The 16,533-nt window shown below is 41.8% G+C and overlaps 1 protein-coding gene and 1 long non-coding RNA gene across 3 annotated transcripts in view; one reads left to right on the top strand and one right to left on the bottom strand.

Annotated features, from left to right (window-relative positions):
• The first annotated feature begins 320 nt into the window (after positions 1 to 320).
• On the top strand, positions 321 to 16,364 carry DLEU7 (deleted in lymphocytic leukemia 7). Its single transcript, XM_029210259.1, has 2 exons — positions 321 to 824; positions 15,742 to 16,364. The coding sequence occupies exons 1-2, from the start codon at positions 366 to 368 to the stop codon at positions 15,946 to 15,948; spliced, it is 666 nt and encodes a 221-aa protein (XP_029066092.1). The 5' UTR covers positions 321 to 365; the 3' UTR covers positions 15,949 to 16,364.
• The window catches only part of LOC114888228, a 157,590-nt gene continuing 144,456 nt past the window's right edge, over positions 3,400 to 16,533 (bottom strand). For both annotated transcript variants that reach the window (XR_003791741.1, XR_003791742.1), the window contains 2 exons: positions 3,871 to 3,991; positions 3,400 to 3,537 (listed from right to left, as the gene is read on the bottom strand). This is a non-coding gene — a long non-coding RNA (uncharacterized LOC114888228). The remainder of the gene's footprint in view (positions 3,538 to 3,870; positions 3,992 to 16,533) is intronic.

The raw sequence follows: 16,533 nt of genomic DNA, 5'->3' as shown, positions 1-16,533 counted from the left end.
AGGAGATGGGGGCGGGGTATCCCTGCGGATAGATGCATCCACACAGAGCGGCCATGCCAGCGTAAGCCCTGGAGAGGAGGAGGAACCAGCGCTCAGCATTTGGCTGATTTTCAGGTGTAAGGGAAGCAGCACTTCAGGCAGCCTTGATTCCGAACAAGCCTATTCGGACTTGAAGCGAGCGCAGTGGCCAGTGTAGGTCACTGACAGCTGGCGGGGGGCGGGACGGACCGGCCCCACGCGCAGAGAGGCAAGGAGGCGGAGGAGCTGCGGCTTAGGAAGAGTGACCCTGGCGACCCCAAACGCCCCGCCTCCTTCGCTCGCTGCTTCACCTGCCGGCCGAGCGCGCCGAGCCGCGGGCGGAGGCGATGGCTAGCCCCGCGCCCTTAGTGGCCTCCATCAGCCACCAAATGGTGGCTCTGCACACCCTGCAGCTTCTGCAGCAGGAGTGGGGCTGGGGGGATGGTCCGGGCGCCCCCGGGAGCCCACGCGACCTGGACCACGTGTCCGCCGCCCCAGAGCGTCGCTCAGACCCACGGCTGGCCCGTGCCGGGCAGGGGCGTGGGGAGGAAGGCGGGGGCAAGGGGGCCAGGAATGTGGGGTCCGGGGCGCGGGCGAGCTCCCCCGAGGTGGAAGTGGTGCGAGGCGCCGAGGGGGGCTCGGAACTGCTGCCCTTACCCCGGGGTCGCGGGCCCTGCACCCTGGCCCAGATGGCGATGCGCAGCGCGCTGGCCCGCGTGGTGGACTCGACCTCGGAGCTGGTCAGCGTGGAGCAGACGCTGCTGGGCCCCCTCCAGCAGGAGCGGTCCATCCCCATCCACCTGAAGGTGAGTCTGGCCTCCAGCATCCATCCCCCTGCTTAGGTTCCCCCTGGGGCAGGGCAGCGGACCGGGATGCAGACGAGGCTGAGTCGCAGGATCCAAAGTCGAGCTTCCCCCAGAGATTCAGCACCTCGGAGTGGGAATGAGGGAGGTGACATTCCGGGGATTAGGTACTTGGGACAGGGAACTCAGGGCCCACCTGGGGCCCACCTGACTGCAGAACGGAGATGCAGAAGGGCTTTGCCAAAACCTTCCTCTGGCCCTTTCCACATGTGAAGCTTCTAGGGACGGAGGACAGCTCCTCCCACCCCTTTCAAACTAAAAGCCGTTTCTCCAAAGCCTTAAATATACGTATTAAGTTCCCTCTGCCTTTTGTATGACGAAATCACCTACATTTATTTGAAGTTCCTTCGCACTTATGAATCGCAGTTGTTTTTGCATAAATCCAATTCCGCACAGAGCTCGGGGGCCTCACAGAGTCAACCTAAATTCTCATAAAGTTGCGTGAGAGCGGGCTGGGTCCCGGGTGTTGAAGCAGGAATACTCATGTTAAACTCCTGCTAAGTCACGCAGCCCATATTTGTAGGGCACGGTTTCCTCTTAAGGTACCAAACGGTGTTAGCCGATTTAGCCAGGGAACAGAGCAGCTGCCTCCCAGGCTGAGTGGGTTGGTGGAAATCTGGGGTTCTGGAATCCAGTCTTGGCCTTGCCATTAACCTAATGGGCTTAAGGTCACAAATCTCTCTGAGACCTTCTGGCCTTTCAATTTTGATCTGGAACACTGCTTCATTCATTCCCTGGGGAGTCTAGTGGAAGGAAATGGGGGAGGGGTAATGAAGAAAGAGCATTTCTCAAGACTTGCTATTCTTGCTCTACAAGCCAAAGTTTGGAAAACATTGATATATATTAGGTCGCACTATATACTGTAAAAGATTGCTTTAAAATAAAAAAAAATAAAGCATAGCATTCACCTGAATAAATATTGTTACTCTAAACTAGGGTTTCTCAACCTCCACACTACTGACATTTTTGTCTGGATGATTGCTGTGGGGTTGTCCTATGTACTGTACGATGTTTAGCAGCGTCCCTGGCCTCTACCCAGTAGATGCCAGCAGCATACCCTCCCCACCAATTGACAGAACCAAATACTGCTAAATGTGTGTGGTGGGAGGGGAAATAAGGTCGCCTCCAGATGTGAAGCACTGCTTCATTCTGAAAAGTTTAAAAAATGAAGCTGCATTTCACCAGTGCTCTTGACTGTAAGAGGTACCTTTTTTTGTATCGCCAAGAAATTTTAAAAAATCCTGCCAATTAAATTGTGATACACATGAAGTGCGCTGTGATACTAGGAACGTATACAGGGCACAGGTAAGTTGGCAAAAGGAGAGACTGAGTGATCAGTTTTACCTTGGGTGATCCTGGAAGGCATCTTGGAGGAGGTAACCTTTAAAAAAAAAAAAGAATGTTTACTCTCCAGGCATTAAAGGGAAAAAGCATTTCAGAGGAGCTGTGGGATCCAAGGCCAAGAAGCAATGAAAGGGCCTAGGGCTTTGGGGGAACTAAAATCAGTTCAGTATGGCAGAAGGCAAAAAAATGATGCTGGAGAGTTAGGTGGGGTCAGGTGGGAAAAGGCCTGTGGGTCATGCTGAGGACCTGGACTGTCTTGCAGGCAAAAGGCAGCCATTGATATGACTGAAGGAAGGACCCTGATAAATCACAGAGGCAAGGTCAGGTCGGAAGACCATTGTCAGAGGGCCTGACCCAGTTTAGGAGCAATGGCGCCCTCTGCTCTGGACTATAAATCATGCCACTTGAGGTTAATGCAGCTGCCACTTCTACTTGGTAATCCTTTTAACCCTCTCTACTTGACTTTTTGTCCTAAACATTTTCTACTCTCCTCAAACTTTCTTCATCCAAACCTCAACCCTCTCACTCCTTCACTGAGAAAACTGAGGCCATCTGACACAAATATCTTCCATCCTACCTAAAAAAATCTCATTTCCAATCATCTTCTTTCTTGTCTCTAATAAAGAAATACTGTTTGGTCCCCACCCCCTCTGCCTCCCAAATAAATTCTTTCTCTTAAGTGCTGGAGCAAATCTTTCATCTGCCCCTGGACTTTTTCTCTCAGTTCCTTCCTCTCTCTTTGTATTTTCTAGTGCTTCCACTCTGCCAATTCCTCTTAATCCATAGATCTGCTCAAATCTTCCCTCACCTACCCAGCCCCTTGAGTCTTGGTCCCCTTCTTCTCCATCACGAGCAAATGTGCAGATGTCTGGATGTATTGCTGCCAGTGTTTCTAGAGGCACCCAGAGTCCCCATTAAGAACAGGGATCTCCAAAGGGAGCTCAGCTCGGTGCTCTGTGATGACCTAGGTGGGTGGGATGGGGGGGGGAGGGAGGTCCAAGAGGGAGGGGATATATGTATACGTATAGCTGTTTCACTTCATTGTACAGCAGAAACTAACACAACATTGTAAAGCAATTATACTCCCCCCCCACCAAAAAAAAAAAAAAGAATATAGACAACAACAACGACAACAAAAAAAGAACAGGGATCTCAACATTCTTGATATTGGAGTCTGCTATTCACCTACAGGGGAGTAATGAGTTTCAGGGCTCCTGAGAACAGCCAGTGCTTTCAGAAGGGAGAGAAGCAGGGAGAGGTTTCTCTGGATGATTTGCTTCCTTGCCAGCATCTTGAAATTTTGCTTGGTTTGCTGTTTGGAGAAAAGGCAGTATCTCCATTAGGTTTGTAAGGTAATGCTTACAAAGCACTTAGACTCAAGGACACAGCAGTCTGTCTCTCCAGGGGGGCTGGTTATACAGACTTGGCATCATCATTACTGGTGTTAATTCAAATGATTTGGACGAGTTTTCCCTATATTTTTAAACTAAGAACATGCAGATTGATTTTATACATGAGAATGGTTTCAGGAGGATTTTGCTAAAGGAAATAATGCTTGCATGTCACTTGGAAGTGTGTGGAAATTTCCCTAACGTCAGGAATGCCTTCCGTGGCATTCCTTGCCACAGAGAGGAGGAAGACTCACTTGAACAGCACAGCACAAGACAGCGATCAGGTCCCACGAAGCATTTCAAACCTACTCTGCCACTTCCTGCTGCAGACTCTTGGGCAAGTTATTTAGCCGTCCTGTGCTTCAGTCTCCTCACCTGTAAAGTGGGAACAGTGGTATTTAACGTTATTGAGATAATGCATATAAAGTCTTAGCTACTGGCTGCTCACGGTAAATTGCAATACCTTTGAACTTTATTATTATTATTATTATTGATTGATGCCTCAATCTTCTTCAATAGTCTTATTGACTATTATTATATTTCATTCTTGATATTGATGGATCTGACTCCTGAACTCTGTATTTACTTTTGAGACTGTTGACAAAAACAGAGTTAGGATGACCCAAAGAGACTTCCAGGAAGCCTCCACTTTCCAGAGGTCAGCTTTAGCCCATGGCTGATGACTGACTTAGAGATGTGACCATTGAGTGACTCGCTGATCAAACCACCAGAATTAAGGGAGTGAAATTTTCAGGCCTGAAGGCAGAGAAACCCTCACCATAATAATAACGCATATCTTTACAGTAGTTTACTATTTTCTTAAAGAAGCCAACGCTTGATATTCCTTTTGAGCATTTAGAGATTATCGAACTCATGCAAAAACAAACAAACATGAAATGAGTCTTTTCATGGTGGTTAAAAATGCTTAACAAAACTGAGTCTTGTTAAATTTGGTGGAAAGGATGGAGTTAACCAGCTTGATAAAAATTTATTACGGGAGGAAACTGAGGCTCAGAGGAATTTAGAACTGCTGAAGAGCCTGCAGCTAAGAAGTAGTGGCCCATGATTCAAACATGGTTTTGTCTGACTCTTTCTACCAATCACAGTGCTAGCTCATAGGGGTGTTATGAACATTACACTGAAATAAAGTACATGAGAGTGCACAGTTGTCAGGGCATGGTCATACATGCCATGCACTGCACACCACTTCAGCTGCAATAGTCATTCTGCACACTGAGTATCATAGTCAGCTTGGGCTGCCATAACAAAATGCCACAGACTTGGGTGGCTTAAACCACAGACATTTATTTTCTCACTGTTGTGGAGGCTGGGAAGTTCAAGAGCAAATTTGGTTTCTGGGAAGGGCTCTCTTCCTGGCTTGTGGACTGTCACCTTCTCACTGTGTCCTCACGTGGCCTTTTCTCTGTGCCACAGAGAAAGAGAGATCTTGGATGTCTCTTCCTCTTCTTGTAGGACACCAATCCTATTGGATTAGGGCCCCATCCTTATGATGTAACTTAACTTTAATTACCTCCCTAAAGATCCTATCTCCAAATACAGTCACACTGCAAGTCAGGTTTTCAACACATGAATTTTGGTGGAACACAATTCAGTCCCTAACACTGGGTGATTTGTGTCTCCTCTAATGATGGTCACCTTACATAGTGACAAAAAGCCCCAGGTAAACGTAGGAAATCTTTATCAAACTAGTAATACTGGCAAAGATGCTATAATACTTGCCACCCAAAGGGAGCATAGAAATGTGTGGAGCACCAGAAGGAAAAGAGTCTAGGATTTTAAAAACTTCTAAAAATGACCAACCCAAAGAGATCATTAACTAAGCCAATCATGAAGTCACTCTGGTTGAGTTTTGTCTGTCTTCCTTTGATAGTTAAAAACATTTACCGTTTCCAAGAGTTCTGTTCTGAAGCAAGTTTCATGGAAACAATGGCTGATGCCAGCTTTTAGAGGCAGAAGAACTTTCCTGCCATTGCAGATAAAACTTGCCTGTGAGCTCACCCATTGCAATTAACTAATTCTGGTACCAATAATTCTCTCACGTTCGGTGGTCCATGCTGGTTTTCTCATTCCACAGAGCAGGAGCAGTGGTTGTAAAACTGTTGGCTTTGGCTTCACCGTCATTGCTAAGGCTTTTTGCAAACTGCAAGTGTGGATATTGAGTTACTCAGAGGCAGACATTGATGATGAGTGCTTTTCTTCCCCATTAACATTGGTTAGTGAAGCCAGTTTCTGCAAATTTGGGAATTGTGTCTTTAAAAATTGCTAATATTCTATTGAAGAAATAAATTCTCATGGTTATATTATTAGTAGCCTTAGCCAGGGGATTGCTCTTTGTCTGGGACAAAATTGTGCTTTTATGTCAGGAAAAGGCCAAGTGACAGCTCTAGAAGTAGCTTAGTTATAGCTTTGTTACTCCTTATAAAGTGAATGATATGAAAATCAGGACGTAAAAGCTTTCTGAAATGAACATTTAGGGAAAGATATTGCAGGAAGGCCCTAAAACAAACCTACTTATGTTTAATGTCTTGTGGAAATGCTGCCTTGCTTTATTTTACAATTTTGGGGTTTGCCTTGTGAGCATACCTGAATCAAGTGCTTGTAGCCATCACAAAGTGCTTTTCATTAGACTTTTCTGATGAAAATGGTACTGTACCCAAAGCAAATGCATGAGGAACCTTAGTTACTTGTGAGCGTTTACACTGGGTACACCACAAGTAAAAATGTTTAATTTCCTGTGGGCGATAGACTTTTTATGGTGACTGGCAGATACTGTGGTTCTTCACTGGGTGCTTTATTGATACGAAGTTGCATAGCTATTTGAGATTGACCTAGAGTTTAGGCAATTGGTGATTGACCTGGGCCCTGTGAATTTGTTGTTCAAAGCCAGATGTCAATGAACAAAATGCAGTTGGGGCAATTTGTAGTATACTGTTCCTGATAGTATGGTTTTCATAACGCCGCTCTAAAATAGAGAAACGACACTCCCATTTTATGTGCACATCTAGCATGGAGGGTTGTGTTGGGTGTAGGGAAGAGATTTGTGCTCCCTCGTAGTTCCCAGCCCTGGGAAACTTTAGTGGAGAGTGGTTTGCTGTCCAGGCCGAAGTTCATTAAGGTCAGACCTCATCACAGAAAGCTGGAGGAAAGCTCTTTCTTCCATTAATACCCTCTGTAGAGTACGTTAGGCATTCAGGGAGAGTGAGAGGGAAAAATGTGAGAAAAAACACATTTGTGGAGGCCATTATAAGAGAATATAGCTCAAGAAATGACTGTCTTGTAAAGAACCAACTTATTTTAAAGCCAGGGGTGAAGGGAATATGAATTGATTTATAGTTCCTGTAGGTCTAGAAGTGATTTTGAAGATGATGTGATAGAAAAAAACCCAAAAACCTTCTTTGTGTATTGTTTAAAATTACCTGCATTATAGAGCCTATAAAGTCATATTATATTTTTGACTTTATTATCTATTGGTGTTGGTTTCAGAAAACAAGCTTTGAAACTGACTCCTAATGCTAGATTGTTTTTGCTTTTAAGCCTTTGGTTTTGATGGGAGTGTTTATTTTCAATAAGAAGCTAAAAATGGGCTTAACTTTTCTTCCCTTTTTGGACTTTGCAGGTGCATTTTCAGTTGTTCGAAGATTTCAGAAGTGCACACTCCTAATCAATACAACGCGTCATGCAGAAAAGTACAAGTGGGGTGGATTTTCTAAGAGACCTCCCTTACACTGGGTAGGAGAGAACAGACCGGAGGAAGGGAGAGCTCCCACTAGGAGGTCTCTAATTAGCTAGGAGTTGGCTTTACATGGGGCGTGGAAGGTTCCATGCCTTGAATCCCTTCCAGATAACCACACCCTCTCAACTATGTTGCAGGGAAGAGGGCTGGACCAATGGGACAATCTTCAATTTGGATATGACCATTGCAAATTTGAGCTTTGTAACACTTAGTTAACCTTAAGAAAAATAGCATGAATATAGCCAGAAAACAAACATGAAACAATTCACATACAGACATTTTTGTTTCTCACTCAAAGCTAGTTGGGTGCCTCCCAGTTGCTTCCATGGTGTCCCTGTCCACCCCATGGCGGCATCTGCAGCTCTGTACTTCTCATTCATTAGTCTGTCCCCAGCACTGGATGGCGAGCTCTGCTCTCTCTGTCATCCTGGCATCTGGCCCAGTTTCTGATTTGGGGTGTCTCTGATGAATACTTGAGTTTTGAGAGAGAGGTTAATTCCAGCTCTGCCACTTACTTGCTGTGCGATTTAGGGATGTCATTTAATCTCTCCAAGCAGCATTTCTTTTCATCTCTCATTCATGGACTGTTGTGAGGACTGAGTGAAATAAGGTATATTAGGAGCCTTGCTTGGAGCCTGGTGCCTAGTAGGTGCTCAGGCTCATAGGCCTGACCAGTGTTCTGGTTTGCCATGTTCCTCCCACGCTCAGAAGTTCCAGGGACTTGACATTCAAGGCTGTCTGCACTAGCTTATCCTGATAGGTAACACAAAGCTCTGTTTTTCTCAGACTGGACTCCTGCCAGTCCTAGCCCCTGCTTGGCTCCAAGCCTTTGCTGGTATCATTCATTCTCATTGTGGGGCCATCTCTTTTCCCTATGAGTTAAATACTGCTTTCTCCAACACCACCTCTCTTATTATAGTGTCTATACAGTCCTTCTCACCTGCCACTTTCCTGATGCCTCATCCAAATCTCCATTCCCTTCTACAAAGGCTGGCAATAACCTGATGGTCTCAACCACTTTTTTAAAAAAATTGTATTAAAAAAATACAAAACAAAATTTACCATTTTAAGGGTAGTGTTAAGTACTTCACATTTTTGTGCAAACAATCTCCATAACATTTTCATCTTGCAAATCTGGAAACCCTATACCCATTAAACAAAAAGTCCCCATGTCCCCCCTCCCTCCAGCCCCTGGAAACCACCATTCTACTTTTAATTTCTATGAGTTTGACTACTCTAGGTACCACATGTAAGATGAATCATACAGTATTTGTCCCTTTGTGACAGGCCTATTTCATTTAGCATGATGTCCTCAAGGTTCATCCATGTTGTAGCATGTGTTAGAATTTTCTTTCTTTTTAAGGCTCAATAGTATTCCATTGCATATATAGACCACATTTTGTTGATCTATTCATGTGTCCATGGATACTTGAGCTGCTTCCACCTCTTGGCTGTTGTGAATAATGCTGCTATGAACATGGGTGTGCAAATAACATTTTGAGATCCTGCTTTCAATTTTTTTGGATATGTACCCAGAAGTGGAATTGTTGGATCCTACGGCAATTCTAGTTTTAATTTTTTTGAGGAAACTCCATACCGTTTTCCAAAGTGTCTGCAGCATTTTTACATTGCCAGCAGCAGTGCACAAGGGTTCCAATTTCTCCACATCCTCACCCACACTTGTTATTTTCAGTTTTTTTGATGGTAGACATTCTGTTGCATCTGAGGTGAACTTGGCTACTCTTTCTGAGCCTTAATCTTATTCTGTGTCACATCTCCACTGAAGGGTTTTAATAGGTTTTATCTCACCAATTAGATTCCAAGTTTCTGTAGAGAATATTTTTCTTTTCTCTTCTACACTTCCTTCCTCTCCTCTTCTTACTGACCTCCCATTTAGTGGAGTACTTTATTCATAACTTTAGATTGACGGCATGCTTTATAAATACAAAGAGCTTTCATATTCATGAGCTAATTGGACTTCTCATGGTAGCTATTATTTTTCCCATTTTACAGATGAGAAAACTGAATATTCCATAGATAAAATGACTTGTCCACAGATGGCTTACCTAAAGGATAGAACCAGGGCTCTAATAGCTATTCCGGTGCTTATAAAGGATTGAGCTTTCATTCCCAGGGGCCTTTGAAGCTGCCCGGAGTGCTGCACTTCCTAACTGACATCTATAAAGTCCCTTTTGCCATGTAATGTAACATACTCACAGGTCTGGGAAGAGACCACAATTCTGCCTACCACAGGGCAGATTTCAGCTAAAAATTAGGAAGAAATGTTCTAAAAGCTAGAGCCATCTCTTCTAATGGGTTGCCTCCTAAGCACATGAGTTTCTCCAGTGTAGCCAAGCAAATTCTGGACAAGTGCACATCAGGTATGCTATTGAAAGGATTCACCCACAGAACGAGCTCTGTTTGAACTCTGTGCAATGCTTAGATTGTGAGTCTATAAATGTCTGTTCTTCCACAGGATTGGGCTTTTGTGTTTTTTCCATAGCCCTCATCACATTTCACTGGACATTTGGAGATATGCTGTATGTGTCTCATTTCTCCTACTAAGTTATAAGTTCTTTAGAGATCAGGTACCATGTCTTATTGTCTTTTATCTAGTGTAGTAATAAGTCATGTAGTGGAGAATAGATACATGTTTGAAATAAATTTAACTGATTTATTAACTGAGGCAAATAGGCTGAGGCCATTACCCCAGTAGATTAGTTGAGTCACGAGACATTATCTCAACACACTTTATTTATTTATTTATTTTTTAAAGTCTGTATTGAATTTGTTACAATATTGCTTCTTTTTTTTTATGTTTTGGTTTTTTGGCCATGAGGCATGTGGGATCTTAGCTCCCCAACCAGGGATGGAACCCGTACCCCCTGCATTGGAAGGCGAAGTCTTAACCACTGGAGCGCCAGGGAAGTCCCTCAACTCACTTTAAAATGTAAATGCTGGCCATCGATTTGGACCCCTGTAGCAATCAATACATTTCGTGTCCAAAAATCTGAGATTACACAAGGCTTTAGAAGTTCCAAAACCTGCTTTTAGATTGCTCAGCCACCATCATGTTCTAATTCTGGCAAAGCGCTCAAAGCACAGTGTAAGATATTACATCATTTTTGGAAGCATCTGGGACTTGCTAAATAAAAACTGCTGGGAGGATATACTCTGTCATTGAGTGGAAAGCACCATAAGTGAAATCATCACCAATATTGATCATGTGAGTTTCCACCGAAAGTCCATGAGCCATTTAATATGCTGTTGCCTTAAGGCTGTCACTGGTGGCTCCTACCTTCTGCAGTAGAAGCTGGGTTGGAAGCCATGATTACTGGATCCATAGTTGGCTTTCAGACCTTCCAGAAAGGAAGAGAAGTGACCACCTGTTTTATTTTTCCCTTCCTTGGCTTAAGAGTCCCATGGAAAGCCTATTCCTATTAATTTGTTTTCTTTGACTGTTAATATATTTGAGAAAGGATTAAATGGAAATACTGTACTAAAATAGTAAAATAAAGAGACTTTGCAAAGCTCGCCAGAGATCTGAAGTTTACCCAGGGCCTCAGGGACCAGTACAGCCCAGCAGTGAAATTTTATTGTATGTATAATTTCCCCCAAAGATGCCTTCTTTGCTTCTTTACAGTAAATGTGAAATTGACTTCAGATTTTAGGCCCACAAATATATTTTTAAAGGCATTTTAATCTTCTTTGGGTGATGAATGCCTTTGCAGACTGGCTAATAGGCACACGTCAGCACACATTTCAGTGGTTCCTTCTATTTTAAATTTCCTTTTGCATGTTGTCTTTGATCCTTCCACTTTGTACTTAGAGTTGGATTACTTCTATAAAGCAAGTGGACAATTTCCCTTGATGTGGATCTTGGGAAAGTAGTCCAGAGTCATTTTTTCCCCCTACTTTCTCATTCCCAAGCAATGTGCTGCAGCAATATAGGTGACCCCATAAACTGTGGGACAGATTATCTAAGTAGCCCCTTGATACCTTCTGAACAGACATGAGCAATAGTCAAAGGCAGGGAAGCAAGAATGCTTTAAAGAGAAAAAAAAACAGGAAGGGTGGTAGCCTGTGAATACTCGAATAAGGGGACTATGCTGTGTTAGCCCACACGGAGTCCTGCTGCTGTTGTTTTGCTGAATTGAATGAATGGATGTCTGTTTTGTTTCTTGGAGGATGTTTTCTAATAAATATTTTGCCAGAAACCCAGGTCCTTCTTCTTACCCAAATGAGAGAGTTTTTATTAGGGAAAAGAATAGCTTCTCTTTCTACACAGAATTAGGAAGAAAACTAGTTCCTCAGCAAACTTTGGTTCAACTTTTAGTTCTTCTTTTTTTTTGGATTATCTATTTTTCTTAAGTTTTTGAGTTGAATTTTTAGATCAGGGATTTTCAGTGTTTAAGTGGTTTTTCCTTACTTATATAAGAATTTAAGTCTATGCTTTCCTCACTGGAGCTACAGCCCACAAATTGTGATATAGTAGTTCCATAATTGTTCAGTATAGAGCATTTTAAAATTTCAATTATTTTTTCCACTGACTTATGAATTATTTAGAAGTGGATTAAGTCATACATGTTTTGGGAAGGTTATATACATTACTGATTTCTCATTTATTTGCTTTGTGATTTGATTGATATACACTTTGATATTAGTTGAGATTTGTGGCATTATCATAAAGTCATCTTTCATAAGTAATACATAGACGTTTGAGAATAATGTATATTTGCTTATCTCCATTAGACCAAGCTTATGATTAGAAAAGATTTTCAATCCTTTCTCTCTAGGCTGAATGTCCTGTTGTTTGATCAGTTTCTGAGAAAGATGGGTTAAAATCAGTCTTTATGTCTGGGGATTGAATGTAAATTGAGATTATCATATTAGACACACACAAGTACAAAACTGTCATATCTTCTTGGGGAATAATAGTTCCTTTTATTAAATGCAGTTTATTTTATCCCTAATAATGATTTTTCTGGATTTATTTTGACTTCTCTTTGCTTGATGTATATTTAGTATATTTACATTTACTTTCAATCTTTAGGTGTTTTTAGTTTTAAACGTGTTGCTCGTAAGCAGCGTATAGATAGATTTTGAAAATCCAACCTGGCAACCACTGCATTTCACAAGGTGATTTATTTGGTGCTTTCTATTCACCTGCTTTATGTTTGTATTTTTATTTCTCCATTTTTACCTTCTATCAGTAGAATCAAAAAGGTTTTGATATACCTTTTCCCTCTGCTGATTTTGAAATTTTATTATTTCTATAACTTTTTTTTTTTTTTCAAATCTGTACACCAAGGAAGGTTTCCCATGGATAGAATCTCCCACGCTGTCACCTTCGGATATTCTCGCGGTCCGCTGCAGCGAGTGCGGTCTCCCGAGGGTTGCAGGAAAGGGGCATCGAAGCCTGCAGAGCTTTGCTAGGTCCGGGAAGGTGCAGCCGAGCACTTGTGCTCCATCCTGCTCGGCGCCGCCTCCCGGGCCTCGTATTCCTCTACGTTTAACGATGATCCTTACATTTCTCACATATATACTTAACAAGCCTGAAATTTATCAGTTTTGCCACTTTTGTCTTCAATAATACAATGCCTTAGAATGCCATGGCATCCTACATGTTACTGCTACTCGGCATTTTAGAACCATCTTGCTTTTTTTTTTTTTTTTTTTTTTGTGGTACGCGGGCCTCTCACTGTTGTGGCCTCTCCCGTTGCGGAGCACAGGCTCCGGACGCGCAGGCTCAGCGGCCATGGATCACAGGCCCAGCCACTCCGCGGCATGTGGGATCTTCCAGGACCGGAGCACGAACCCGTGTCCCCTGCATCGGCAGGCGGACTCTCAACCACTGCGCCACCAGGGAAGCCCTACCATCTTGCTTTTTAAACCTCCAAGTTAGTTATAATTTTTGTTTTGATTAATCAAATCTTCAGATTTACACTGTTTTTAAGTTTCTTTGTTCACTGTTGCTTCTTACATCCTTTCTTTCTGAGTTGAATCTCGTCTTTATGAATTATATCTTTAAGAAGATCTGACAGTGAGAGTCTATTTGTGGTAAGTCCTTTTGTGCTTTTAAATAAAAGTATATTTACTTGGCCCTGATGTTTAAATGGTAGTTTAGTGGGACTAAAAAAAGAAAATCTTGGTTGACAGTTATTTGAGGATATTATTCTATTCTATCTTCAATTGTTATTGCTTAGAAGTTGGCTGTCTGGTCATCCAGACTGAACTCTTTTTCTTTTCTGGTTGCTTTTAAGAGCAGTTTTACCTTAATGAGCTTAGATTTGGATTTCGTTTAACTTTTTCTGCTCAAAGCTTGTTTTGTTTCCTGAATCTAAGGATCAATTTGGGATCATTTGAATCAATCTGGGATAATTTTTATCCAGTATTCTCTTTGACTACTGCTTCTCCCCCATTCTTTTTCTTGTCTCTCCTGGAAATGTATCTGTTGTACCTTGTCATTCTGTCAATCCATGTCACGTAACTTCTCATTCATATTTCCCATGACTTTATTTTGCATTCTGGGTAATTTTCTCAAATTTATCATCCAGTTTACTAATCTTCACTTCATATGTATTTATTCAGGTGTTTAACATTGAGTTTTTAATGTGTCATGATAGTTGTCATTTCTAGAAGTGGTACTGGGTTCTTTTTCAAGTCTGTTTTTTCTTAGGACACTTTATTTCCGATTTCTTCTTTTATATCTTTAATCATTATAAATATATTTTATAGTTTATATATGAAATTCTTGGAGTTCAATCCTGCCCTACATTGCATCTACTATATCATGGTGGATTGTACTGAAAATTTCATATTCTGAGTTTGTCTTTGACAGAGCTTTATGGGACTACTACTGAGGGGCATGGGTTGTGAACATGTTTCTGTGGAATAGGCTTTTGTTTGCTTTTGCCATGTGTCCATGGATATCTCAGACCAGTTCCAATTTTTAAATTAATGTCTTGGCATGAGTGTTCCAAGAACATGTATATGGTATAGAGGACAACTACAAACTTGAACTACTGTGTAGTATAGGTCCACAGTTACAAACTCATAGGGTCAACTTTACCTTCCACACCAAACCCAGCTCAAGAGAGACCAACTTTCTTTTCTTGATAGGTATTGGCAGGCAGCTAAAGCAATCTACTTTTCTTTTATACCTGGTTCTTGGGGATTTCCATTACTTTCTTGCAAGCTCAGAAAGGATGTTTGTTCTGTATTATTTAGAATATAGTAGCAAGGCATTATGGGGAAACTACATGTGCCATGTGCCAGAACCAGAAGTCTGGGGGGAGTCAGTTATTTGTAAATTATTTGTACATTTGAATCTTGAAGGATGGGGGGTTAGGGGTGCCAACCCCCCAAGCAGTCAAAAATCTGCATATAATTTTACAGTTGGCCCTCCATCTCCATGCTTCCAAATCCACGGATTCAACCAACTGTGGATAGTGTAGTACTGTAGTACATATTTATTGGAAAAAATCTGCATAGAAGTGGACATGTGCAGTTCAAACTTGTGTTGTCTGAATCAACTGTATTTAAAATAAAACATATAGTCAACATTATCTCTGATATGGAATAATTTCAGAGTACCATTTACATGTAATGGATTTTAGAATGTGAATATTTGAGGATTAAAAAAATCTAATTAGCTCATTCTTTAAAACTACCAATGAACTATTTCTAAATCTGCACTGGACATTTCTTGGGACCATGTTCATTAAATACCAAATCCTGTATTGGAATTTTGAAGACAGTGATTATGGAATAATAAGAAGGAAGTCTATTTGTATATTCGTCAAAGCTCTTTTAGGAACAAATAAGAGAAACTCAACTCCAAGTGGCTTAAGTAAAAAGAAATATTTATTGATTCAGATAGCTAAAAAATCCTGGGATTTATTGTTCAAGTACAGCTAGATTGACATGCTCAGAAAATGTAATTGGAATCAGTCTCCTTTAATCTCTTGTTTCTACTTTTTTTTCTGTGTTGGCCTCACTTTCATTTGAATTCTCTCCTTATGGTGGCAAGATGTTTTCCAACAGCTCCAGTGGAACAGAACTTCTCTTTCCCAGTCTAACAAATATCCTGGGACTGTGGCTTATTGGCCTGCCTTAGGTAATCTGTCCATCCTTGGCCAGTCCAAGTGGCTGAGGGATGATGTGCTCTGATTGACCTGGTCCCTGGAGCTGTGGAGTGGAGTCGGCTTTGGTCAAACTACATAGGCTGAGAATGGAGAAGAGTAGTTCTCTGAGAGAAAAATCGAGGTTCTGTCATCAGAAGACTGGACTGGAAACTGGGTACACAAAACACAACAACTGTCTTCCATAACCTGTCTAATTGCTTGTTTGTGTCTGGTCTTCATTTCAGGACAGTGTTGAGTTTAGAAACATCTGCAGTCATTTGGCTCTACAGATTGAAGGACAGCAGTTTGACAGAGATTTGAGTGCTGCTCACCAGTGTTTGAAGATGATAGTCAAGAAGCTGATTCAGTCTCTTGCTAATCTTCCTTCGGATGCCCACATCGTAGCCTGTGCTTCCTTGAGACAGATCTTACAGAATCTCCCAGACATATGAGTGTTCAAGACACTGGAATTAAAACCACAGCGAGCACTGCTAAGAGAACTGGCTACCTTAAATTCCTAAGTGGATCAGCAGACAACGGATGTTTTTACTCCCAGGAAGGAGAGACTTGGTAGCATATATAGCAGTCTGACCAGTGGCATCTGTAACCCTTGGGAATTATAGCATGTTGGTGAAAAATTCTTAAAGCAGTAGTTCACATTTTTAAGTGTCTTGACATATTTGCTGACTTTTTGATTGAAATATATTCCACTTTGTGGAACTGAATGGATTACATGTGTATATACATTTATGAATATATATTAAGTATTAATTTTAATTGAATGACACCTTAATCTACATTTATATTAATGTAGGCCTATGAGGTTTAATATGGCTATTGGATGATTAGAGCTCCATGGTTTTTCAAATTATTTTGAATAAATGGGGTATTTGGTAATTGATATGTTCTACTTACTGAGCACTTCATTTTGTGTTATGAGAATGATCTCTGGATGTTGTAGGACCACACCACATGTGTCAGTAATTATCAGTTCCAATATTGGCATTAATAACTTGCTGTTGGGCAGCGAAGAGCTG

This window comes from Monodon monoceros, unplaced genomic scaffold, assembly GCF_005190385.1.
Source record: "Monodon monoceros isolate NGI ecotype Baffin Bay Population unplaced genomic scaffold, NGI_Narwhal_1 Super_Scaffold_8, whole genome shotgun sequence".
Lineage (NCBI taxonomy): Eukaryota > Metazoa > Chordata > Mammalia > Artiodactyla > Monodontidae > Monodon > Monodon monoceros.
The sequence above is the reverse complement of the archived record's forward strand: the minus strand, read 5'-3'. Positions and strand labels throughout refer to the sequence as shown.